The 27,876-nt window shown below is 41.9% G+C and overlaps 3 protein-coding genes across 4 annotated transcripts in view; all 3 read left to right on the forward strand.

The window, feature by feature from the left end:
- The window catches only part of LOC104955524 (RING finger protein 10-like), a 56,120-nt gene extending 50,345 nt beyond the window's left edge, over positions 1–5,775 (forward strand). The window contains exons 5-8 of the mRNA XM_010782863.1: positions 3,499–3,590; positions 3,737–3,794; positions 4,544–4,693; positions 4,783–5,775. Coding sequence (XP_010781165.1) covers positions 3,499–3,590; positions 3,737–3,794; positions 4,544–4,693; positions 4,783–4,856 — 374 coding nt within the window. The 3' untranslated portion in view covers positions 4,857–5,775. The remainder of the gene's footprint in view (positions 1–3,498; positions 3,591–3,736; positions 3,795–4,543; positions 4,694–4,782) is intronic.
- hsh2d (hematopoietic SH2 domain containing) overlaps positions 1–27,876 on the forward strand; it is a 364,522-nt gene that overhangs the window by 220,594 nt on the left and 116,052 nt on the right. The gene's annotated exons all lie outside the window — the stretch shown is intronic.
- The window catches only part of si:ch73-138n13.1 (protein piccolo), a 129,899-nt gene continuing 109,652 nt past the window's right edge, over positions 7,630–27,876 (forward strand). The window contains exons 1-6 of one of the 2 annotated variants that reach the window (XM_010782859.1): positions 7,630–7,835; positions 8,052–8,116; positions 10,199–10,283; positions 11,555–12,921; positions 13,030–13,120; positions 14,433–17,072. In XM_010782859.1, coding sequence (XP_010781161.1) covers positions 11,567–12,921; positions 13,030–13,120; positions 14,433–17,072 — 4,086 coding nt within the window. In that variant the 5' untranslated portion in view covers positions 7,630–7,835; positions 8,052–8,116; positions 10,199–10,283; positions 11,555–11,566. The remainder of the gene's footprint in view (positions 7,836–8,051; positions 8,117–10,198; positions 10,284–11,554; positions 12,922–13,029; positions 13,121–14,432; positions 17,073–27,876) is intronic. The other variant, XM_010782858.1, reaches the window with a different exon arrangement.

The following is a 27,876-nucleotide window of genomic DNA, read 5'->3' on the forward strand; positions in this document are numbered from 1 at the left end:
AATTAAATTAATGTTCTCCAGAAGTCATCTGCTTCTGTTCATTTAACACGGTCGCATCCTAGCTCCAACAGGCAACCCTGACAGAAGAATCGGTCTCGGCAACTCTGACATGCTTTTCTCAGCTTCTGGAAAGGCCCATCAGTCACCGGAGAGACAGGAAGCAGATGGAAACAGGAAGTGGAGACAAATCACAGACAAGCTTGTTGGGAAATCTGACACTGTCGGATTGAACTGTTCTCCACCTCGCTCATGTCCTGATTGCAGATATCAGCTCCATCTGATGGTTAAACTCATTGCTTAAAAATGCTGTAATTATGATCTCATATGAATCTATTTGTCCCTCCATTAGGGGGAACTCTCAGAGGGCATGGCGAGAAAACAGAGACTAGATAATGAGAGCCGAGCCCATTAAAAAGCTTGAGGCTCCTTCCATGATAAATTATACAGCGCATGAGAGACATACTTAAATTCTGCTTGCTGCCTCTTCGTCCCAGCCAACACACTTAGGCCTGTAATGCATGGGTAATGGGAAGACTGGGAATATCGTGAGATACAAGAAGTTATTTCAAAAGTAGGCACTTCAACAAAAAGAAACGCGGAGAGGTCAGTAGCATTGGGTTCATTTATCATGTGAAATACATGGTGGACCGTCAATTATGCAGCTTTTTCCCTTGTGGAGGAATCAGTGTGAAGCTACCAGCGTCCTGACACCAAGAGTTAAATGAAGAAAAATTAGGCTTTGATGTCAAATATTATCAGGTGCTTTATTAGGTTTCAAGAAACGCACCAGTTGAGGATGGCGTCGGCTTCACCTCGGTGTATCTGAGTCCAATTCAATATCTCATTACTTTGGTGTGAATAGGTTGAACGGAGACGATGGTCCATGTGTCTTGACGATACGCCAGAGTACATACAGCAAAAGGCCAGCGCTTCTTTCTGATATTAAGTATTGATTTGGAAAGATTGATCTAAACTGTATTAAAAGAGCACTGAGAGAGAACCAGTCAAGCAGATAGCGATAAAGAAAGAAAAAAAACACAAGCAGAGACCCAAAAAGAAAGCAAAACATTAGGAAGATACCTGTGTAGGTGCTAGGGGCTAAAAAGATGGGAATTAAAGGTTGAGAACAAGGAGAGTGCCGTGAAGAGAAATGCTCCAGACTCCAGGAGCTGACACTAATTGGGGTGTAGGCGGCGTAAAGCTCGAGAAATATCCTCATCGTCTTGTAGAGCCGGGTGGAGGAAGCGCTCACACGGCAGATGTCAGGAATGCTTGTTTTAGTGTCGAATCATTGTCGTGTTCGTGTAGGAAAGAGGCCCTCGATGTTAACAAGAAAGACGGGATGGAAGAGATGGGGGCGATAACAAGAAAGAACGAGTATTTTGTCAATATGACTGCCATGTTTTGCTCTGAGCACTTCTTTTTATTCAGTTTCCTTCATTAACTGTGGGATTCACACAAAATCTACTTACTGCTGGCCAAAGAAAGTGTCTTGCTCAAGAAACGTTGTGTTTTTATTGAATTAGCTTTTCATAAGCTTACTTTTGTTTAGTTTCAAATATTGGAGTAGCCCATGTGGATCACAGTTAGTGTCAATGCTATCTTCCTGAAAACATTGGTTGGTTATTTAAACACTTAAAAGTTACACCCAAGGCTGTAGTTCAGTTTTTACATCTACTAATGTTATGACCGGAAAGAGAGAGAGAGACGTTCGAGGCTTTCCAAAAACCACGGCACATTTATTGTGGCAACCCCAAAAACATAACACGGCGGTGGGTTGATGTAAATGTAAAGTGAGAGGCTGGGCGAGGGGCAGGGATCCCAGCGAGAGTCTCCCACATCAGTCTCGGTCGTGATCGCCCCGTGACTCCAGGCAGCTGGGCCTAAGTAGCACCTGGGGTTCCGGCCAGGTGTCCCCAGTCATGCTGATTGGTGTCCTCAGCTCCACCGCCATCACAGGACCTGCAACACACCTGCACACTAACAGGCCACAGGCTCTGGGGCCGTCACACTAAAAACACATTATACACAGAAAGACAAATCTGACTTTCAATTAAAGCTGCACTCTGTTATAGCAATGGATCAAATAACTTACATTTCTGAGCTTTTTAGCTTCTTTCAGCTCCTTGTTTTGGTCTTAAGCCATGCAACTTCTTTAGTTGTTGTTGTTGTTTTGATCACACTCACTACTCTTATCAACCTAATTTCCAGGCATTGCAGGCAGCTGCTGTTTCCTGCTAAATATGCTCTGAGAAACCCACTGTTACCTCATTCACACCAACGCAACTCCGGTTCAAGCTCTGTGCTAGAGCTTTTCAGGTTCAGAACCGGTTCTTCGGTTTAGCTCCGGCTCTTTTCACACTGCCCAGAATCCGACTGGTGCTGCGTCATTGCGTCATCATTTGCGTCATGACGTAACCGTTTGCGTGCCTGCTTCATAAATCCAAACCGCGTGGAAACCCCTCACAGCTGACACCGACAACAACAACAATGGCCGATCTGTGCTCCAGCTTCCTCTGTACCTCTTCAGAAGACCGGATTCCCAGTAGGTAGCTGGTCTCTTCAGTGGACCACTGCTGCTTGTTACGTTTCTCCATCGTTGTGTACAAACTGTATAAAACGCAGGCTTTGTGTTTTTGTTCAGGAGTTGATCCCGCCCCTGCCCCCGCCCCGACGTAAGCGGTGCTTTTGCAATAGCCGGAAAAATGTTTGGTGCTTGAAACAAACCGGATTCCGGAGCTAAGANAGACCACGATAATGACGTTGTATATGCACGTTAAAGAGAGAGAGCAAACAATAAAAATACGTAAATTGCATTAAATCAAGGAGGCAATTAAAAGCACCCTGCAAACTATTATCCAATGAGCATATTTCCAGCACTTAAACACTTTCAATAACAGCCCATACCGCCGTTAAAGCCCCCCTATCATGATGAATGAAAACAATCTGCGTGTTGATGGAATGTACTTTCTTTCTATTGACGAACACGTCCTCATCTTTTGATGGCGCAATTATTTTTATGTGCGTCCCGTCAATAGCAATAGTTATTCCTGTTAGTGCGGGATGCAATAACATCCCCGACTAATTCCACAACAAGTTTGATACCCTCACGATTTAGCCTATATCTCTTGATCAATTCACAGTCTTCCATTGTCTCCAAAACATTTCGTCTCGCAGCCATTTTCAGATTCTTTGTGAATAGGTCTTACTGAGGTAGGAGTCCTCTCGAGGACTTTTAAGCTCACCTAAACTTAGGTGCTACTTTTAGGCCTAAAATACTTTGTGAATTGCTCTTAGTGAATACAATTAGGAGTCCTACATTTAAGACTGACACGCCCATTATGTTTAGGAGTTTCTCCTAAATTCGCCAGTTAGGAGCTACTTTTAGCCCTAAGATCCTTTGTGAATACGGCCCCAGAGCTATACGTGTGGCCTCTGGCTGTTTATGGCCTATGTTTCAGCACTATTGTGAGTTTAACATCCCTTTTGTTGTTTTAGATGGGATGAGATTCCCAAGTCTGAATGGACAAAGCTCTTCACCCGTTGTGGGTAGCTTGGAGGATGACTCCAACTGTATGTCCTTTGCACAGGTGTGTAGAAAATATACAAATACCTAGTTGGCAACATCATTTATTTAGACTGCATTTGTCATGTTGGGGAAATGCATCACACATCTGAAGTGCTAATGTTGTAGCACATCATCTAAATAAAGGAAATGCTCCTGTGTCCTGTATAGATGCTCAGAGATGGGAAAGCCAGAGGTGATGCTGGGCCCTGGAACGCTCCAAAGAAAGGTAGATTCACAATTTAGACAGCAAAAGTAGCAAGCTTCCAATACTTGCATCATATGTGTCCTACAAGTTTAGGTTATTTTAGTGCCATCTCTTGTTAAAATTGATATGTCAATACAAAAGTACAAGTTCTCTGGACTTTGTAGTTCATTTGTGGACATTACTTTTCTATCAACATTGTAGCACCTTCATATATAAATCTGCACAAAGAAAGGATCTTTGTGGGCTGCAGCATTCTGCCAGAAAATCATTGAAACCATTTAATTAACAGCAACATAATCAGTCATAGCTGCAACTTGTATATTGTTTTTTTTTTTTAAATATGTCAATGTCATCTTCAAAACTCAGATTTTTGGAATCAATAGAGAACCGTAATTTGGAATCTAACTGTAGTTTATTTTTTGTCTTTTTGTGCAGAGTTAAATGATGAAATGGTAACTTATTTGTTCTTATTCAACAAGCAACGTGTTGTATTTAAGTAGTATATCGTTATTAATATCTGTTTATTTGCAAGTAACAGTGCTTCACTTTTAAACGATCTGTTATACAGCTGTTTAAAACACAATACACTTAAGATAGCTTTGTTCTTGTATATGTGCTTGTGTGAGTTGGTACATGTTGCACATACTGGCAGGTATGTGGACGTAGTAACTGGAGCTGAGTTCAGTGCACTGTATTTCTTGTAAAGCCAGTTTTTAGCAGTGTAACTCCCCGAGGGCTTCCTGACATCAGTGTTGTGTTGTTCCATGTAGAGCTGCTCGGCCCCCCGGCAGCAGACAGCGACGGAGAGAGCGACGGGTCCGACCGCGTGCCGGTGCCCAGCTTCCAGAACTCCTTCAGCCAGGCCTTCGAGAAGGCTCTCCTGCAGCTGGACTCTCCTCCACAACATGTGGTCGTCCCAGGTCTGGCATCTATCAATTCACTTTATCCAATAAATAGCCTTTCTGCAATTCAAGTATTTGTTTAACACTCACCCTTGGTTGTCTTTCAGATGAGAAAGGAGGAAAGAAGAAGAAGAAAAAGCAGAAACTTCTATTCAGCACATCCATGGTTCACACAAAGTAGACGACACTGAAGTTTATTCAACCATATTTGTCTTGAGTTGATTTTCCTTATGCTTGTTTTAATTTCATACAGATCTTTCTTGGAGCTACAAGCTATTGAAGCTTTCAGTACGTAGCTAAAGTTCATGCTGCTTTTAATTATTCTCTCGTTGTCATCAGTTTAATTTATATACATTTTCCGGAAGGTCAAAGCTTTTCAGCGTCCTCCTTTCACAAAGCAAACTTTTGGGTTACCTTTAGGTTCAGATGCTAAGTAAAGGGAGACATCAAACAAGCTATACATGGCTTCAGGGTGACTTGCATCACAGTCGTTTCTGTATGATGTCAAACGTTCAAGAAGTAGACCCTGAGCACCTGGGTTCCATGAGTTACATTGATGAGATAAATCTGGGTGCTTGATATTGCAGTAGCAGTCAGCCAGCTGCAGGTACGGTGCACCTTTTTAAAAATCTTTCCAAGATACTCAGTGCTCAGACATTCATTTGGAATTTCCTCTTAGATTAAATGGAAACATACCTATCAGTGTTGGCTAGTATTCATCACCATGGTATTTTCTAACAACAACATGAATACATGAAATACCATTGTGAGGAAATTAAAAACACAGTATTGTATTGAAGAGATTAGATCTGTTGGTTCAACAAAACTCCAGTATATGCTATACTTTCTTCCGTTTTTAGTTTTCTCCTGTCATCTTAAAGGTTTACTCATTTTTTACTTTTATTTCCCTAGCTTGATTTCAGTGTTGAAAAGGTTTGAAGCTAATGAATTGCTGACATCCAACGAATGCTTTGAATAAAAGTGGATTGAATATGTTTTGGTTTGAGGGTTCTGTAATGAGCTTTTTAAGTTTGAGAAAGTTTAAAGGCTAGTGGACATAAGTAGTCTGATGAAATGAATAAACCATTATGCACAATAAAGAAACTGAGTGTTTAATGCTGCTCTTAGTGCCAAGGCTAATAAAGGTTCTGGTTTGGTAAGGTCAACAAATGGAAGTCTCCATCAGGACAGGTGCTTCCATATTTTCGATGCAGTATTTAGTTTTCTCCACATGGGGGCAGTCCTGTACGACCAGTATAATCTTTGTCATAAAGTTATCTCGGCCCCTGGATCAACGCTTTATACATTAAATGCCTAATTTATACCAAGAGGACATACAAACTAAGCATATTAACATTAAATGTTGCCTCATACTTATTTTGTATATGGTTTAAATTAAGATTATCTTTAATTGTTGTTTCTATAAAATATCAGAAAAATGGTCATCACACTTTGCAAGTCCATGATGATGTCGTCTCATCTCTTGCATTGTCAGTCGACAACCCAAAGATAGTCATTTAAATATGATATGAATCGGAAAGTATGATATCTCATTGGAGAGGCTGGAATCAAGATTTTTTTTGCACGAAAAACTTCTTTAACGATGAATTTATTTATTTTTAAATTGGAAATAATTTTTCTGTGAATGACCAATGGATTAGTGTAGATGTATTGGTGCAGCTCTAATTTAATTATATAAATTATATGGGTATCCTTATTTATATGACAACATGTCTGTTCATTATAACAGGCATTAGCCAACGCTTTATTCTAACTAAGTTCATAAATGTTAGTCAGAAGTTTTGAAGGTAAGGTTTCTCTTGAAAGTGACACATTAATTCTATAGTAGCTGGAATGGGATCGTTCTCTCCAAATCGCATTATCCAATGTAGTGTCCAGCAACAGATGCGTCAAGTTATCCACATTAAGATCCAATTCATCCCGGAAGTCAGTGATAAGCTTTTAAAATACACAAGTTGCTCGAGTGATACTGTGGCTATTCACGACTAGACAACAGTTGTGAAAAGTAACTATTGTACTTAAGTATAATGTTAAGTACTTGTTCTTTACTTGAGCAATTATATTTCACATCATGTTATACTTCTACTAAATATTGTAGGCTTGACTTGACTACATTCTTTTGATAAACTAGGTTACTTAAGTATTCACATGAAACAGTTTAAGTATAAATTAACTGCAGTAGCTACAAAAAGCAATTGGAACCATCTCCAGCTTATTAAAGTAGTTAACAGTAGTAGTGAATAACACATGAATTCACAGATTTAATCAAATATATTTTAATATCTTATATACAATGGGCCAGTGTGCAGATTAAGTTAATATACTTTTGGGAATTTAAGTACATTTTGATGCTCATACTTTTGTTCTATTACTCAAATAAGAAAATGTAAACATAGTTGTTATACACTTTAGTAGGCTATTGTTACTTTTACTTGAGTAAAGTATCTTTGTACTTTTACCAACACAAGTAGGCTACTCACAAATGTTCTCACAGATATAAATTGTGACTCCTTTGTTGACAAATGTACATTTGGTGAAATTGAGAAGCTAGCTGGCAGTAAATATAGTTTAAGGCTTTCTTTACCAGCTGCAACATCCAAGTAAATACATCACAAATTATAATCCAAATTACCTTTTCAAAAAAAATGTTTTTGTTTATCAACACTGCAGTAATGTTGCTTTTACTTGATTAAAGATTCCATAACTTATTTTATCACTTCTACTCACATCCCTTCCTTGAGATTAAATCTGACTCCTTAGTTGTGATAACATCTTTAGTAACACTAAAATACTACTTCGAAAGCGTGTAGCTGCCATAGTCAGTTGAGTTTGTTTGTGTTTTATTTCGAAAGGATTAACCGGAACTCTCTTACGTTATGTTTACGTACTTGACTTCTCTTCAGAGGCTAACCACTCGTTGACGCTGTCTGGTGTCAACAACACTGCAACCTGAGACGGGATAGCCAGCCCGTCGGCTAGCTAAGTAAACCAGCTAAAGTTAGCTTCTCCGCTAACCTCTTTATTATCCTACTGTCACGACGACTGGTAATATAATAACTATTCTAAGTAGGAATATATAAATTGTCTTTGAAGTTGTTTCGACGCGAGAAAAGGCAAAACGGAGGACTTTTTCATCCCGGTAAGTTGTCTTTGGTTTCTATCAGACAGCAGTGTTTCCATTTTGCGAGTCTTGAGTTGTTAGCTTACTGTTGCTAGCCAGCAAGCTGTTGATGCAGTTTACCTTTCCTGTGTAATTGGTAGACTGTTTGGACTCTACGTTTGTTTTGACACTTTTTCAGTACTTCTCTACTTCAGGATGGTTGTTATGCTTTAAATGCACCTCTTTTCTGTGCAGGCCAACTCTTGTGTTTTGCTAAATGGACCGGGTACTGTGCAAGATACGAGGTGTTTTAACGTGAGGTGAGCGCACGGGACAGGAGGTAGAGCTCACACTTGTTGCAGAATGAGACACAGATTTGAATGACAATAGCTATTATAGATCTAGTAAAGGTTGTTTATTTATTATTGTTTATTATAAATTGAGATTTCATAGAATAATGATTTTTTTTTAGACATAACGTAATTGATCTGCTTGTATCATGTTGGACATTTTAGAGTTTGGAGCATTTCACAGGCATACTTGCTTCTTTTGATTAACACATTTACACACATGTTACATTTTGCTTGCCCCTGTTTGAGACCACTTTATTTCCCTTCCCTTAATCTACTGAATCAAGTCTTTATGTGATGCATATTAGATGCAGCTTTCTTATGTTTTTATTATTAATAGCCCTTAAAAAAGTCGTACATAAGACAATATAATAAATAAATATCCAACGGGAGGCAAGAAGAAGCCTTAAAGGCTCATCGTGGTGTTTTAGATGAGGACACTTACAACTGTAACAAAATACTTTCCAATAAACGTTAACCTAATTCAATACAAAGAAGAAGAACAAGTCATTATCAGTAAAGGAAGAATCACACACATAGATAAGAAAAGTACAAAGAAACACAATTATTAAAGTGTTAAATAAAATGAAGCAGTCATGTCCTTGACGTCAGAAGACATCTGAGCTTATAAAACATATTTGTGGATTGTTTATTAATCCTTAAATATGTTTTGTGGAGTGAGTACTGTACTTCCTCTTTAAGCTGCTAATAGATCAGTAGACATGAACTTGCATTGTCTATGTCAGGACATCTGTATAACTGGCTAAACCAGGTTACTGGTTTAGTATATTTTGCTGGTAACATTTTGAGGTCGGCTCTCCACTCCTGCGTCCTGCTAGAAATCAAAGACATGTGTCTGTGCTACACCTACTTCTTAAAGACACACTGTTAAATGTTTTGAGTATTCAACATACAAATCCTGCTTGAAGTTAAGATATTGGACTTGTTGTCTTTTATAGCTTCAGTAATTCTTCTTGTGAGGAATACTCATACGTCTTATGTTATAAAAGGCGGATACTTTCCTAATCCCTGCTGTGCTGCACAATCCACCATCAGATACAGTGAATGTTTAACATTCCATCTTTGCAAAGCGTTTCCTGCCAACATCTATTTATCATCTTATTATTTTTGTTAGGCAAGCAAAAGTCTTTTTTTTTCTGTATAATTCTCAATTTTGTACGCATTGAATATAGGGTACAAATGTTGTTATCACTGCTTAAGTGGATGAAACTTATCAGCAGGAGAGGAAATAAGCAGCGACCATCTGCCAAGTAAAGGTTGCCTGTGGCAGGAAAAGATGGCAGATCACCTGCCAACATGGTGGATTGAGTTTCCTTAGAATAAATACATATCATTTCTGGTCCCAAATAAAACATAGCTATGGATATTGGACATAACATTTATTTCATATTTCTACTGTTTGGTGCTACCGAGTCAGTTTGAAAAATTCTATAGCATTTCACATAGATGTAAGAAGCAGCAGACAAAAACAATGCATGGCCTCTGGTAAACATTTTCAGTGACCGAGCACAGTGGTCCATAAGGCCCATTTGAGACCTATCAAACAGTATAACTTATACGTTGATGTATGTAAAAAAAAAAAAAAGCATGCATAAACCAATGGCTCACATATCAATTGGCAGCAGTTCCCATTACAGTATTATAGCAACTTTCACAGATTGAATTGACATAGATATATTTAGCAGTGAGTGATGGCAGGCAGGCCGGCAGTGATAGAAGCCATAATGCAAATAGTAGAAGATGAAAAGGTAAAAATATAGCAGCATTCAGATAATGACTTTCTCCCTGCACCTTGTTGTTATGTTTGTCTGGGCATAAGCCATCAGCTCGAAATGTAAGGGTGTGACTATATTTACTCAGGTATGTCTGTGTCAGAGTAAACATCATCAATTTGCGTTTGTGTGGAGGCGTGAGAACACCACAGTATTTGGACAACCCTGTAGCTGCTCTGCTGTGATTTCTCTTCCACAGCCTGAATCACAGCAGTCTTGATGAGTTAAAGCTTTTTGACACAAAGTGTGTTCCTCTTAGGCTCCTTCATCTCCTTTGATATGACATCGCTGGCTGGTTACTACAAAATCCAGAGCTCGGCAGCAGACGGTTGACATCTAGTCAGGTAAGATATTTACTGGGGTCTACCTCGCAGCAGCTGGATCCAGCATGTTATTTTTCCAGAACCAACTGTTGCTGGTCTGTTACTGTTGCAACACGTGGAAAGCATTACCATTTGTGAAGGGGTTTCTAAAGGGCTCACACATAAGTGCTTGTTTTCTGTCTTGGTTTTCACTATGGAAACAAATGATACAACTGATTGTCGTAGTGTGTTAAAAGAGTCAGAGGATCTCAAGTTATCTCTTATTAGAATTCTCCGTCTTTAACATTGTAGAGTCAGTGTAAGACAAACATTTGAAAGTTCATTAGGGGAGGAGCTGAGAGGCAGTCTGGTGTGAGTTTCAGTGGAGCCTGATTTGCCTGTGTTACAACAACATGAAAATGAAAACAATGAGATTGTACAGTTGTCCGGCCCCTCCCATGTCTCAGGATCTGCCTTAAAGCTACACAGACCTGCTCACTACTTAAGCTAAAACATCTACCATATTAAGACATCACATAGCTTTTTTGTATATATTGAGAAACAAGACAAATTGAGTGCATCCTGCGTTAAAACATTTCCTGGAAGAATAAACAAAGTGTGTTGCCAAACAAATATAGTGTATGTAAAACTAAAGCAACAAATTCAAATAGCTGTCACAACCGAAACGTATGATTATGAAAAAGGTGCTGGAACAAAAGTATTTTTTCATAACAATATGTTGGAAAAGATAAAGCACAGGTGTAATTAATTAACAGTAATGATTCTCCTGAGCTGTCGTTAATGTTATTAAGTCCAGCTGTTCTCTTTCTGCTATGATGAGTCCAAAAGTCAAAGTCAAAAAAAGTTCTGAAGACAGTTTTTTTTAAAGGAAATCATAGGTTATTGATTGATTAATGAATCAAAATTGTGAATTGAAAGACTTCCAGTGAGCACTTCCTGAATGTCGTGTTGAGTCTGCAGAGTTTCATTTAATTTTGTGTAAAGCATTTCATTTTATTACTTTGTATTGTGCTTTTCTACTGTGACTGGTCAGGTCTATCAATGTGAATATGGATGACAAAAAAGTAATTGATTAATTATATCACCCCATATTTAGCTCACAAGTGCACTATAACCTGCATTAAAGTGAGATAACCTTGTGTACATATCTTTCTCACTCATGTGTATAGCTGTGAAGCTTTAAGACACTCCCGAGACAAAGTCCACAGTAGTGGCTAGATAGTGCGAGTGCTTTGAAGCTAATAATACAAATCAGCGGAAATCAGTTTTGTTGTTCTGTTTACATTTTGAAGGTACTGTTGACGATGATGGCTGCTCAGGTGGAGGTTCAGACTGGGGAAGTGGGGAGGACGGTGGGTGGAGGACGACTCCACCTGAGTCCCCTTACTGACTCCAGCAATAAGAGTCTCATCGAGATCACTTCCATCAACCAGTCCCATATCATCCCTCCTGAACCTAACAAGCCTGGCCCGAGTCCCAAGCCACGGCTCACTCCTAAACCTTTCACCCTGGAGAGGAACCCCACCATTAAGCCCATACTTGCTCCTAAGCCCCAAGCCAGGCCCCGGCCAGAGTCCACTCGCCTGGCTGGGCACAAATCAGAGCTTCCAAGCAGTGCAAAACCACAGCAACCAGTTGCCCCTACCAAACCCAGGCCAGTGTCAACCAACCTCAACCGACCCGCCTCTACTTTCTTTAAAACATCTAATAAGTTGAACAGTGGACAAACAACCAAGCCAATAGTCCAGCCATTTAAACCGGCTCCTCCTCTTGACCCTGGAGATCCGAGCACACCCTTTCCTCCTATAACAGCAGAGAGAGAGAATGTGAGAGAGAGGCGCAAATCCAGTTCATCAAGCTTGGCCTATTCCAAGAGCCTTAAACAACTTCCAGCTGCAGAGTGGTCTGGAACCACTAAAAATGAAAATGCAAAGGACTGGACGCCATCCAGTGAAGGTGGCTCCTCCATTAGCAGAGCCAAGTCCATGGGTTTTCTCATTCAGGTAGGGCAGGAGGAGGAAGAAAAAGCTAAGCCAGAGAAAGCAGTGAAAATGCGACCGCAGCCCCGAGGCTCCAGGCCCAGACCTGTGTCGGCCCTTTTCCTTGACAGTCCAACCGAGACGGAGACTCCAGCTCCTGCCCCTCGCTGGGCAAGAAGACCGCTCTCAGCCGATCTAACATCCAAGTTTGAGTCTATCGGTCTGTCTCTGCACCGTAAATCTCCCAAAGCAAACACTAAGGAAAACACTCCAGAGGAGAAGCCACTGCCACAGAAGAGAGAGCAGGAGAAACCCCCAGAGAGCCCCCCAGAGAGCCCCCCACCACACAGTACTGATGGTGTAGATCAGCCTGCTGTTTTAGACCAAAGCAAGAAAAAGACCGAAGAAATGACTGCGAAAGAGACTGATGAGGAGAAGCGTGCAGTTAGCATCAAGTCGAGAATCAGTCTCCTCCTCGATTCGTCCTCCTCTCCTGGGCCAGGTGTCACAGGCCAAGAGTCAGATCCTCTCTCTCCGGTGCTGACAGTCCCTGAAACTGAACCAGCAGTGGGGGTCAAACGGCTCATCAAGCAGCTGACGGAGGACACAACACCGACTCAGAGCCCCGCTGTGAAACCACCTCTGAGGCCCCGCCCCTTGCCCCTTGACCTCACTAAAAGGTAAGAGCTGCTCCTATTTTCTCTTCAGCATGCTTTTGTCCCATGTCTTTGTCCTCGAGTTCCATTGTCATGCATGGCTTTTTGTCTCGTGTGATGTATGTTCATCAGGTTTTCATCCGAGAAGTCACCAGACATTGGCAGTGTTTCCCCAAGTGAGGCGACAGAGCACCATGAGATCAGCAAAGATCCTCAGAGGAGGGTAAGAAAAGGGACTGTGTTTAACGGGCAAATGTGAATGAGAAACAATCTCCCATTTAAGTGCTGCCACATTCTCTCCTGAAAACATGTCATCTCTTTGCCAAAATAAATCCAACAACCAAGGCCAATGGAAAGTAGATTGAACAAGATAGAAGTTTCCATAATAAGCCATATGGTGTGCCATTTAGTATTGGCATGGTTTGGTAATACATGGGGAAATGGCTTTTTACGTTTGAATATCAGATCATTCTGGCTGTGTTAACGCATATAACCTACGTTTTGGCAGTGGTGTTTGTTTTGTTCAACCTCATCTCCTATAAGCTGTCTTTGATAAACTGTATAGTGAAAATACAGCCACTCACTCCCTTAAGCAGACGAATGTCCCCATTTAAACCGTTAAAACAAAGACTTACAATCATGCATTCATTGAATCAAGAGTTTGGGTTCAAATTTATATTTTATTTACCATTTTAAATGTATTTTGTTCTGAATTTTCCACTTCAGATATTGCTGCTCTTTATGTGTTTGACGCAAAGCATGACAATCAATGTTGTTTCTCATTTTTAACATATCCCATAATATTCCCTATAAGATTTGGTGTGCAATAAATAATTCAAATGTTGAGTTCTAACTGGCATTTAAAGGGTTAAAAGTGAATTAAAGTTTGTTAAAAGTAGATTGAAGTTGGTTAGAATATTCAAAATGGTTAAAATGTAGAGAAATATATGTAATTGTATGAACATTTATAGACAGAGACTTTCTTCGTTTTTGATATAATCGAGACACACAGGTTAATACAAGTGTTTACGTTTGCTGTTGACCCCTTGTCTCTCTCTGTTAAAAAGGACAAATCCCAAGAGGGAATGGGAAATTGCAGAAAAATAATTGTCTTGATTCAAAGCTGTGTAACCTGAGACAGCCGGCACATGAATCAAACCCCCGTGGCTGCCTGTTATGAAACACACAGAGAGGAGATCAGTGGGAAAAGGTCAACACGGAGAGGCTTTCATTACCACCTCTGCACCACACCCACTGTTATGAGGCCAACATAGAACACGGGGATATCGCTTGAACCCTGACAGTTGTTATCTTAATAACCTACTAATTTAAGGACTCAGGTTTTCTCTTATAATGTCATGTCATTAATTTATTTTTAATGATTATTTCTGGAAGGTGTTTCCATATTTGTTCTAACAGTGTTTACATTTGGAAGAAGTTTGAAAGGGAAAAGCATGATTCTTAAATGCAAACAACAAGTGACCAATTTGCTAATATACTTTATTAATTGACATGATATCTCTGACTTTCCTTAGATTGAAGAGTCAGCAATCACCCCCGGTGACCAGAAGACGTTTGTGGACCTAAAGGACTCGGAGGAGCAGCTTAGAAAGCCCCCCATGCCTGGCCCCGGCGGTGACGTGCAGACAGTCAGAGCGTCCTTGTTTGAAAATGTTGTGGAGAGGCACAGTGTGTTCATGGTGGAGGAAGACAAGGCGGATGATTCGCTCAGCAGCCCGTCGTTTCAGAAAGGAAATGCTGAAGATGAAGGAACTCTGGTGAATGCCACTTACAGGGAGCCTTTATCCCCATCAAGTCCTATGAGGGTGTTGCACGCCTTTGACACGGTGCAGGCAGTGGAAGAGAGCAGGGTGGTGAGTGAGAACATCCCATCAGCTCTTTGGGAGGATAAGGCCATGACGCTTCGCTCCAGGCGCTCAGAGGGGAACAGGCCCGGGCCAGAGAGCACAGCACAAGGGGAACCAGCTGTGGCTGAGATGCAGGAACAACAGCCTCGATATCTGAGGATCGGAGCGTTGAATAAATGGAGCGCTACAGGTCTCGAACAAGAGGCGAGTACAGAGATTGGGATGCCACATGTGTCTTTGGATGAGGACAGACAGAAGGAGGCAGAACAGGAGGAAGTGGCTGCAGCTCCTAAACGTATGAAAACAGAAGAACAGCCAAAGCCCAGGGCAACCTACTTTGCTCTGACGGGACAATTACAGGAGCCAGCTTCTCCTGTCGACGTACATCTAGGTGACATGACTGTGCCGTCTTCACCAGGCGGCTCTCAAGGAAAGGTTCATCAGATGAGAAGGAATCCTTCATTAGATGCAGCTATGGTAAACTCTCAAGATCAAGGTGACGACTTGAAGACGAGGAGCCACATGTCGCACAGGGAGATCAGAACAGCGTATGATGGAGAGATGGCGGATGACATTATGGAAGTTGAAAACAAACGAGAATTAAAAAAGGAGACGGAAAGACACATGGCAAAAATGAAAGCGCTTGAGAGACAGAGACGTCTGGAAATGGAGAAAGAAGCCCATTTAGAATTTGCACGATTGAAGGAGAGAGAAATGCAAAGAGAATTTGAAAGGCAAAGACAGAAAGCCTATGAGAAGGAGATTCGGGACTTTGAGGAGAAACAACGTCAACTGGAAAGGCAACACCAGTTAGAGCTTGAACAGGAACAAAAGCTGCAAGAAGTGGAGAGCGCGAGACTAAGGGAACTGGAACGAGAACGGAAACATGAGAAGGAAAAGCGGCGTGAATTAGAGAGGCAGGAAAGAGAGAGACAACGTGGACAAGAGATGCAAAGACAGAGGGAGGAAGAGAGGCAGAGAGAGCTGGACAAGGAGAGACAGCTGCTGGAAATCCAAAAGGAGAAAGAAAAAATGGAGGAGCTGGAGAGAATCAAGGAGCAGGAGACACTGCAGCTCTTAGAGTTTGAAAGACTGAAGCAAAGAGAAAGGGAGAGGCAGCTGGTGTTGGACTCGGAGAAGCAGAGACTTAGAGAGAAGATGGATCGAGAAAAGGCAGAGAAACTGAAACAGATGGCTTTAGAACAGGAGATGTTAAGAATGAAGGAGCTTGAGAGAGACAGGGAACGACAATGGGAGACGGAGAGGGAGCGTCAGAAAGAGATGGAGAGGGAAAAGCAGAGAGAGGTGGAGAGGCAGAGACAAAGAGATTTAGAAAGGGAGAGACAAAGACAACTCGATTTTGAGAGGCAGGAATTAGAAAACCAAAGGCTGAGACAGCGGGAAGTGGAGAAGGAAAGGCTGAGGAAGGAGGAGATGGAGAGAAGACAGCAGGCAGAGAGGGGCAGACAGCAGATCCTAGAGATGGAGAAACGCAGACTGAGGGAGAGGATGGAGGGGATGGAGAGGGACGAGGCAGAGAACATGAGACAGACAGCCAAACAGCAAGAAGCAGAGAGGCAGCGACGGAAAGAGAGACAGAAGAAAGAGGAACAGGAGAGGGGGAGGTTGGAGTCTTCACATCTCAGACCTAAAGTGTTGGATCTGGACTCTGTGCGGAGGAATGACTCCTTTTCTAAGGCATCTCCGCAGCGCAGCGACCTCGCCACGCGATGGAAGGAGCCGTCCCCGAGAGCAGAAGAGCCTTACAGATCTGCCATCCTCGACATAGACTCTTTCACGTCCCCAGCTCTAGTTTCCCCCAGTAAAGACTTGTTTCCTGTTTCTGGTATTCAGGGTGCAGACGCTGCTTTTGGAGCTAGGTCGCAGCCTACACCCGATGTAGATGTTAGCTGGAGGGGGCCGCCACAGACTTCTGGAGGTATTACGAGTCCAATATGGACGACGTCTCCTCAGGACCCGTGGGAGCTGCGGCCTGTTGAGACGTCTGTGGACAAACCTGAACCCAGAAAAATGAGTCCAGAGCAGCTCCTCCTCAGGCAGGAGGACCGGCTCCTGGCCCCACAGAGGATCAGGTCTGCGGGGCAGGAGGAGCTGCTTCGCCTGGCCTCTCTCTCCCGGACAGCGTCCAGGAGTGGAGGCTCTCCAGGCGGGGGCCCTCCAGGCGGGGGCCCTCCAGGCGGGGGCCCCAGCAGCGCTCCTGCAGAGCAGATCTGGCTGCCCAGACAGCCCCAGCCTCCAAGCGGCCAGGTGGACGTCTGCGTCCACAGGAGATCACAGGGATCGCAGGTGAGATAGCAATGAAATACTATCAGAGGCAAGGATTACTCATTTCTTATGGAAAATAGTTTACATTTTGATATAACAGAAGTTAAACTATTTTGGGGGATATTGTTTTTCGCCCACTGTTTAAAATACCTGGCACTAAATCTAAAGTACAAGTTACTTAGCATTTCTTTTTTAGTGTGTTGAATCAGCAGCAGCCTTTTAAAGTAGGGTAAGCCTATACATATATATATACATATACATATATATATATATATATATATATATATTATATGTATAGGCTTACCCTACTTTAAAAGGCTGCTGCTGATTCAACACACTAAAAAAGNGCGACCTTGGGTTTCGTGAAAGGCGCTATATAAATGTTATATATTATTATTATTATTATTATTATTATTTAAAGAACTGTAAAATATGAAGTGTGGCTGTTGAATAAACCGTCAGAATCAGAATACCTTTATTAGTACTCTTTTGACATTTGATATAGTTTAACTGTTGGTACTTTTACTCAAGTAAATACATAGATTAAATACATTGAATAAATATCTGTGTGAAACTAAACTTCATGTAAAAGAATCTCTCTGTTCTGTTCTGGGGCGAGGCTGAGAATCTGCTAAATAATGTATTCATAATAAAGTCTTTGTGTTTCATTCTGATTGTCTTTATCGTCTCTATTTTGGATTTCAATCTGCAAGTCGAGCAAAGGAAGACCCTCATCTTCGCCTCAGCGTCTGACACGGTTGCTTTTATTGCTTTCAAATGGTCTATTGTTTTTAATATATGGCTGTTATTGTTGATGTTGTATTTTTACTTATTTTATGGTTTGTGAGCTGAGCTGTGTTTCCTGTATTTCATTTGTTTCTTTATTTCTCTGGACAGCGCTTTAGTCTGGAGGTTTTAAAGTGCACTACAATTAAAGTTTTATTCTATTTTGAAAAAAGTGAAACTGTGAACTTACACCTAGATAAAAGAAAGTAGGTCAGTTATATACACTCTAAATACACATTACTGGACATAACAAGGGCGGATAATGATCATGTTGTATACTATAACTTTTCAACTTTTAGATAAAATCCCTTACCAACAACAACACAACACAAAAACACATTCTCTATAGGCAGATATTTGGAGCCTGTGCTACAAGGGATTATTACCTAGACATTTAATCAACTTTTTCAGTAGAGATTTATAGAAAGACAAGAAAACTCATAAAAGCTATAAAAGTGTATTTATCTGGAATCTCTTACATTTAGTAAAAAAAACTAAACACTTTGATATACTTCATTTACGATTGTAGATTGTAAAGAACGTGTTGTTTGCTTGTTATACTCTGTACTTTTACTCAAGTAAAGCCTCTGTGTACTTGTCCAGCACTGTTCTTTCACCTGTTACACATATAGAGAGTAAGGAATGGTGTAAAAGTCCTTATATCTGCACTCAAAGCTGGAAAGATTCATTCATTTAAATAAATATTTAACAACAAATGGGCCGGTTCTAAAGGGTTATTCAGTTAAGCCCGATGAGAGGGGATACAGCTGTGCTGCATGTCATCTTTAACAGACGTCGTTTAAAAGTGATGCTTGAGTTAACGAGGACATCCCAATTAATACCTGAGGACTCCTCTGTCCTCGCGTCTCCTCCTCGTGTCTCTCACTCGCATCTTACGGAGGCGGAGCTAAGACGCAAGGAAGGGACGCGAGTGAGGGAAAAGTATGGGCTCAGAACATTCTCATAATACACACATGCACACAGACGGATTCACACTTGTGTTTTTCAATGCACACACAAATGTGTTTCGTTTCATATAGCCTACATGTAAATAAAATCCAAATCTAGAAAAAAGTTTTACATGTGTATTTTTGATCCTCACATATTTGTTTTCCATTTAAAACCTCTGCACCTGCAAACACAAACCGCTTTCTGTGCACGGATCGCTGTGCATTCGTGTGTGGGTTTTTTGAGACTCCCCTGACGGTCAGCCGATTCGTACTTGTAATTTTTTCTATCTATAGCCAATCAGATGTCTCCTCAATTCTAAGCCAATCACATGAGCGCGCCCCCACGAGGGTAGATTTATTGCGTTCATGACGTAGCGCTTCATGTACGCATTTTGAGCAGTCCGGAGCTGACAGGTCCATGGAGCCTGCCTGCAGGCGCTAATCTCAGGACACCTCCACTCTCAGTACATTGCCACTTTCCGAACAGGAAATGCACGCAAATACAAGCCTTTATATTATTAAGGTACAGCGCCACTTTCCGAACCATTGATGAATGCAGTGGGAGCCGGTTGGTCAATCCCCGACCCGTATTGCGCATGCGCAGAATCCGTCTTAACGCCAGGTTTTCCATCAGTGGACGGCAAAGTCTACTGAAGGAAAGGTGGGTTTGCACAGTGAACTCGATATCGGTGAATATGTCTGCAGAGGGGGGCCTCACCTCGCGGAGGGGGCCTCATCTTGCGGAGGGGGCCTCACCTGAAGCGCAAATGCGGCGCACATCTATGCGCTTATGCGGGTATATACCCCCCTCCCCCCGCCACAAGTTGGCCAGGGATCCGATGATATCAAAATCTCTCGCCAGCCAGGAACCCAAAGTTGGCAACCCTGCATATAGGCTGTTTACAATAACGGTTTCAGACTTACCATCCAAATTCTTCGTTATCTATGAAATAAAAGCAGGGTTTTTATTTTGAACAGTGCCCATCAATGTTGCTAGCCTAAATAACAACAGATTGTGCTAACCGTACTAAGCTATTAAAGCTAAAGTTAGCATCATGAGTGGGTTTGTAGATAACGTTTCCACCTGACAGCTTTTGTTGTAGCACTACAGCTTCTAATAAATTATTTGGGAACTTTCTTGTGTTTTTGGAAAGTCTAAAAAAGAAGAAACACTTTCCAAACCCTGTTGTTTACTACTGCTTGACAGACTTGCCACACTATGATTAGACTACTCCTGTTTGTGGGAGAGTTTTAGCAAATACTCAGTCGTGGCAGTTTGAAAACACTGCATGACTGTCACTTAGGTAGCTGTTGTCTTCATCACGCTTTCCCCACAAGTCATTCTTGCTCAGTGGCTGCTCTCTTCCCCTGTTTGCAAAGGAGAATGAAAAGCTGGAATGATGCATGCAGGGACGCTTGGCAATCGTCAAAGCATCAATCAAATGTTTTAACGCCGTGTGTTCTATTCATAGAGAGTCATTAATCACAAAGGAGGGTGTCTGGCTGCCGCCTCAAAAGAGCCTGTAGCTACGATGGAGGCGTAAAACTTTATTTTCTCTCTGAAACATGAAACTGAGCTCCTTATCGGTTTGGAGTTTGGATCTGAACAAAATGTAGGCGTTAACCTTCACAACAGTGCTACTCCAAAAATGTTCTTTTTGGGATAATTGGAGGAATAGAATATGTACACATCCCTATTACAATGATCCTCACATCAGAAGGGATGATGTGTTGATGACACAAACACACACACACTGCAGCTGTGCATGTTTTTCCAGCTGACAGTATATCGATCAGCCTCTTGTTAGTTATGATAGCATTCCTCGCGGTGTTATTCACACCATTAGACAGAGAGGAAATAGCACCTTTGTGAATTCTTCATCACTCTGGTGCCTGTGGGCCTCTAATACCTGTCCAGATGGATTTCAACAAAATTAACATTTTCAAAGTCGTTCAGCAGTTTTACTCAAATTAATTCATAACAGTTACTTAGAGCAAGACTAGAGAATAAAAGGACATTCAAACAACGTGTTCGCTTTCGGTCTGCGCTGCATTAAGACTGCACACATATATTTATGTACTGAACCAGAACGATGCGTTGCAGAGGTGTTGAGATGCGTAAGGTGTTTTTCACAACTCAGGTGACAGTATGTAATTGTAATTTCCTCTCAACCAGACGTGAGAATTCAACATCAATCACAGCAAGGCTCTGTAAGACTGCTCGTTTTATATAGAGGGAAATACATGAGCTGTCAATTAATATACACTTTACATCAATCCAGCTTTCATTTAGAAAGTTATTTTAGATTTGATTGTATTCTTCTTAAAAAGGGACCTATCATGCAAAATGCACTTTTTGATGTCTTTTATACATAAATATGTGTCCCCGGTGTGTCGGGGAACTCACGCAGCGTCAGAAAATAAAACCCTTAATCTTTTCCTCCGTACCCAAGTCTTACAAAAACGGAGGTACAACGAGCGGATACAGATTTGCTGCCGATATGACGTCAAATCGGCGGCGGACCCACATCACTATCAGAAACAATGCCTGAAATGTTTTGGACGTGATCTCGTCTTTGTTTACATTAGCAAGCCTCGCTAACACTCAGCGCTAACTTTTTGAAGTGTAGTTATGGTCATTTGTTCTGGAAATGTCATTTTTTCAAGCCTGAGACCTGGAGAACAGGCTTGGAGCCTAACAGTTAAATACTAGTTTCAAGTCTTTGTCAATGGACCTTGATGTTGATTTTCTAAGTTATTACATTAGATTACATTACATGTTACTTGTTAGACGCTTTTATCCAAAGCGACTTACATAAATTCAGTACTGTGGACAATCCCCACAGGAGCAATTTGGGGTGTAGTGTCTTGCCCAGGGACACAACGACAAGCTGACTGCAGTGGGACTCGAACTAGCTATCCCCTGATTCGAAGTCCAGCACACTAACCACTGAGCCACAGCCTCCCTATGATCCCATTACGAATAAAATATATGTCGATACCACAATGTCGTCCGTGTTTCTGTCATAAAACTTTAACCCTTTTGCAGTGTGCTTTTACGTTTATTACACTTCATTGTAAAATGTTGCCAATAAATGTATTTTGCAGCTTTCAGTTGTACTTAGTTTGGGTCACTAACAGCCAAAAAGCAGTCAATACCAACCTTTAGGAAGTTACTTGATGCATGTGAGTGCCAAGAGGATATAGGGCCAAAACATGTTCTTGCCAAAACCTCTTGTGTTTTCTGTATTACTTTTCCATTGCATCACACTGAGGTCTGCTCACAGAAATAAGCGCCCTGTGACTAATGGCTTTAAAAAGGTCACGAGCCAATAACGTTTGGAACCACTACTGCGAAAATGACTGAAATGAGCAATTAATTACAACAGTTACAGGAACTTTGTTCAGCCTGTAGAAGGCAGTTAGTCCACCTAATCATTTTCTAGCTATAATAAAAAGAAAGTTAAATCGGGAAATGTAAAAGTGTAGCCCATCAGTTACAGTAATGCAGGATTGTATTTGGAAGAACGGTGAGTTTTCAAGCATTTACCTCATGTGGTTTCATGATGCATTTGTTATGTGCTACAAGCCAGCAGTGGCACACACACCATCCGAGTGTTTACCCTGAGCAGATAGCTAATCATTGAAATAATCACTATCATTACTGTTCCATTAAAACATTTGAATGAATCACAAACACTCACAGTGGTTACCCCTTTAGGTGGTGATGAGCGGGATAGGAATATGCAGCACATTTCACATTCTCGTATTCCTTGAGGATTTTCATTTCATTTCAAACATTTATTTATCCAGGTGAATCCCTTGAGATCATTGATCTCTTTTTCATGGGAGACCTGCTCAAGTAGGTTCCACATGAAACATAAAACACAAAAAGGACATCTTACAGCATAATTACAGGGGTTACAATTTACAATAACTATCCACATGAACAGGTACCAACAGCTTCCGATTGAGTAGCATCCAACCAAGCTTTAAAAACATTTAGTGGCACCAGATTGCTCAGTTTCCATTTAATTTGCAGACTATTCCAAGACAGAGGAGCTGCGCATCTTAAGGCCCTGACACACCTACCCGATTTTTGGAGTCAGAGGTCGTCAGAGGCAGTCGGGCATTCGCGGCGCCCTACTCAGGTTGGTGTGTCCCGCACCGTCGTTGCTTTACGGCACATTTCCACACCTCCCGGAGGCCAAAGAAAGTTGGGACAAAGAACTCACTCTGATTGGCTGTTCAGCTTAGCGAGTCAGTGCATGAGAAGCGAAGCGGAAGTGAGGGACCAAAACAAACGATTAAGAAGGCACACACAGACGGTCAAGAGTTTATTTTTTATGTTTACATGTTTTCGATCGGCGAGAGAGAGTGAAAATGGAACCCAGACGCTATTTGTTGTTTGTTTATATCACAAGCAGCCTGTTCTTCTTCTCTCTGTGTATAGTCTGTCTTCCGGTTGTTGCCTCTTTTGAATGACGAATACACACTACCGCCTCCTGCTGGTAAGGACAGTTATTGCCACTCTTCAACTGAAGTCTTTGCGGTGTGTTACATAGGCGGGCGGTGTAGCGGACGTAAAAGTCGGGACGCCTTCGGTACGCGTTCTTTGGTCTCAGGTTGGTGTGTAGCGGCCTTAAAAGCTTTCATCCCTAAAAGCCCGGACACACCAAGCCGATTTTCGTTAGTCGGACGATGAAGCGTGCCCTGTCGCCCAAACTCAATTTGGTGTGTCCCGCACCATTGGCCGTGACACATCTTATTTGGCCTTTCAAAGCCAAATAAATCACTCTGATTGGCTGTTCAGCAATCGGCCATGCGTCGGGTCGGGCCAAATAAATCACTCTGATTGGCTGTTCAGCAAGCGAATCAGTGCATGAGAAGCGAAACGGAGGTGAGGGACGTAAACAAACGCTTTAAGAAGGCACGAGGAATGTCTCCCGCAAGCAACACTCCAATGGCTGATAGCTCCAGTACCGCACGAAACATGTTTTCGATGGACGAGAGTGAAAATGGAACGCACACGCTATTTGTTGTTTGTTTAAATCGCAGTCTGTTCTTCTTCTCTGTCTTCCGGTTGTTGCCTCTTTTGAATGACGAATACACACTACCACCGCCTGCTGGTAAGGAGAGTTATTGCCACTCACGCATGCACAGTGCGTACGTGCTACTTGGCCGTCGGCTGAAGTCTTTGCGGTGTGTTCAAGTGCGACTGTTGGCCAAGAAGCAGGAGACGTGAGGCGACACAACAGTCGTGTTCCGTCGGGACGTGTTCTTTGGTCTCAGGTTGGTGTGTCAGGGCCTTAAGACAGTCCTAGCAGTTGGCACATTTAATAAAACCACAGCATGCGATCTCAGGCAGTAGCCACGTACAATTCGCCGTGAGATCAGGGGAGCATGTAGGATGGAAGTTTCCCTAACATGGCTTTGTATATAAAAATGTTCCAGTGCCTGGTATGGAGGATCTCTGCACAGAAGGAGAGAAACTCTCACTTATCACACATTCATAAAACGATGGGCGCCTTGCTTTGGCAGAGGAGAGAGCCAATCCCGAGAGTGAGCTCCTCCATAGAAAAGAATTCAAAGAAGCGGGTTTCAAAGGCCTCGTCTGAACAGTAATAGCCATGTTTCCATTCCACACAACTGATGAGCTCACATTGAGCAAACACAAATGCAAATTCGGTGGCTGGAAGCAAATAAACAGGCTGTCTTGACATAAAACCGTGTCATAAAAACCCACATTATGTCGACTTATTCCAAGAATTGACTAATTTTGGAAAAGAGGCTTTATGTGAATGCTGTGCTAAAGTAAAAAATGTATAATGTCGTCTGGAGGCAATAATAATGATGTTCCATGAGTCACAGTGCTAATCTACGACTGAGAATGAAACCCTGTGTTTTCAGTGTGGGAGTGACAGCGCCATGACATATCCCGGGTCGTCATGCGCTGATATTTCAGGACACCCTACTGACATCAAACACTGTCACTCTGACATTCACACCCGCTGATTTATGTAACAGAAACGGGGAATAAAACTCGGCTAAGATTGCTGTCATGATAATGTGTGACGCTGCTGTTAATTGAGCCCTGTGTTTATTCACGGCTGCCATTCTTTCTCCTCTTCTGTCTGTGATACTGCAGCAGGTTTGGATCGTATAGTAATTGTTGTGGACACGGAGAAACGGACTGAGTAGCTCTAAGCTCCTGCAGACTTAAGTGGCTGTGGTGGATCAGTAAAGTGCTTGTGGAGGCAGAGGGAAACCGAACCCATCTCATGTTTCTCGCTCCACAAACACAACACAGTCACTGAACTCCATCCTCTCCTTCATTACATATTCAACCCCCTCCCTTTGTCCCCCTCTTTAATTTCCTCTTTCCATAAATCTCTCCCAGCCACGTTCCTCCTCCATTTTGTAACTGAGGCATGCTCGGTGCTCATCCATTCTGTCGAGCCTCCTGATTCACTTTCCTGCAGACCCTCTCTCCATCCATCTTGCCGGCTTTTCAACAAGCGCCACGCCTCGCGAATGCAACCTCTCCTCCACCTTCTGCGCTCTTATCCCCTCATCCTCCCATCAGTCTCCATCAGGCCTGACTGCTGCCACTTCAGACCCGTCTGTCCATGCATCTCTTTCTTATTCTCTCCCTCTCCTTCTAGCACACTGTTCCCCCTGTCCCTCTCCATCCATCTCACTCCTGGTAAACACACACTGACAGCAGCAGGGGTTGTAGCAGTGGTGTTGAGTGGGGGGTTGTGGTTGGGGGGTGGGTTTACACCATTAAAACCTTTTGCTCGTCTACTATTAGTAAAAGAAGCTGCAGACAGAATTGCTGAATGTCAGGAACATAACAAATACACCAAATACGAGTCATTGGTGTTGTTATATATAAGGGACATTAGCTAGAATTCATTTTTCATCAGAAAGTCACGTTTTTGGGGATTTTATTCTTAATTCAATGTGAAATTAATTAATTAAATTTAATCTGTAAAGCACTTTGAATCGCCACGTTCTGAAAAGTGCAAAATAAATAAAATTGCCTTGCCTTGAAAGAAAAAAAATTTCCACGTAATTTTTCTGTTTTATTCAAATTAAATTGAAAATAAAATGACATTATTATATTATATATAAACGGCTTCCCTTATAGCACCGGATTCATTGGTGTTATTTAAAGTGTTCCCTTTCCTGTACTGTGTATTATAGTTATTGGACTGCTTGGTTTTCTTCCGCAACATAGTGACATCACCATGTAACACTCACGATTCTATTGGCTAGAGCTCACATTGTCTATGACATCTCTATAAGAGGTTGACCAATCACAACAGAGCCGGCCAGCTAACCAATCAGAGCAGACTGGGCTCTGGTTTCAGACAGAGGGTGAGAAGAGGTGCTGCACATTAAAGCATGGAGACATGTCACAGGAGAGACACTACATACCTGAAAATGAGTCCTCTCTAAGGCCAACATCTATTTCTAAATAAGAAACCCTTTAAGGCAATGTTGGTAATGCAATTTCTTATCTGCAATATCTGTGTAGCCGGTGTTGAATCTACCAACAGCCCATAGATAACATCCATAATGCATCAGTGGACAATATTGATCCCTAATTCCTCCTAGCCCCCCTCTCATATGGCATTTCAGTGCCTGCCGTTGAAAGTGAATATCCAACGAGTTGTCAAGCTGCAGTTTCGGTGGCCAGGGTGTTGTGAAAAATACATCTGTCAAATATCAGTTTAGGGCAAAAGCGCTCAGAACGTTGACAGCTAGAAAGTATGACCAAAAGTTAGAAAAATAAAAATAATCAAGTGAAGAAGACATTACCCTTGGAGAGTGAATGCAAGATGAAAGGCACCCCATATAGGAGCAGGAGGACGGAGCAGGGCACATAGGGAGGAATCAGTGAATCTTTACGGAGCTCCAGCCCAGAGTATAAATCATGAATCATTTACAGTCTCTTCCCTCAGGAGCCTGTGTTTAAATATTAATGCTCTCTATTCAGATCACAGCCGCCCTGACCCGCATAGCTAGGTCTACTCCCCAAGGACGGCATGTATGCTACCTCCACACTCTCTCTCACACACACACACACACACACACACACACACACACACACACACACACACACACACACACACACACACACACACACACACACTAATACTAATATCTAACACATGCAGAAATAGCAGAGATGACATGGCCGCATTACACAAAGAGTAATTTTATGATACTGTTATTAATATCCTCTTACACGGATGACTTATATTCAGTATATTTTTTTCATGACAAGAGCGCATTTCAAACTTTTTCAGTTATTTTGTGACTTGTTTTGATATTTGTCTGCATTTTTGAGTCACAAGAAATAGAAATTGATCTACGAATAATCTTAGATTTAAAAAAAATCATAATTTCGACAAACACTGACTTAAGGGACGCGAGTCGATACTTGGATCTATGTGAGGGACATTCAGTCGCATAGAGCAGGCAATTAGAGTTTCATGAGGACCTGAGTGTTTTGGAAACACCTACAGTGCATCCAAATGTATCCAAAAAGGCTTTTGCAATGCTGTGTCTGAAGTCAAACAAAGGAGGGTGTAAAAACAACACCAGGTCCTGTTGAGAGGGTTGGAGTGGTCTCATTTAGCCATTCATACATGTTCCTCAGGGAGCACTCTGCTTGTTAATATGAAGACAATAACTCAGAGTAAACTATTGATCACAGGCTGAGGTCCAGACCCAGTGATTGTGCATCTGTATAAGTATTGATTAATGCTGATGCTGACATTATTTAGTCTTTATTCATATTCGGCCTCATATAACCACAGTAAGTTTAACAAAGAACCCAGAAACACCCACCAAACCTTTCAGCAACACTACAGGAGAGCTGTAATACACATCGCTGCCTCCACCAGACACGTATTATAACTAACAATTTAAGCTTTTGAAACAAACAGGCAAGGCAAAGAAACCGGAGAGTTCAAGTGTGTGTGTGTGTGTGTGTGTGTGTGTGTGTATCTCTCAGATAGAGGCTGCAGGGATCAGTTCCTGGTTTGACTGACAGTTAAAGAGGTGGGAGGAAGGAT

This window comes from Notothenia coriiceps, unplaced genomic scaffold (genome assembly GCF_000735185.1).
Source record: "Notothenia coriiceps isolate Sejong01 unplaced genomic scaffold, NC01 NC01_scaffold00024668, whole genome shotgun sequence".
NCBI classification, from domain to species: Eukaryota; Metazoa; Chordata; class Actinopteri; order Perciformes; family Nototheniidae; genus Notothenia; species Notothenia coriiceps.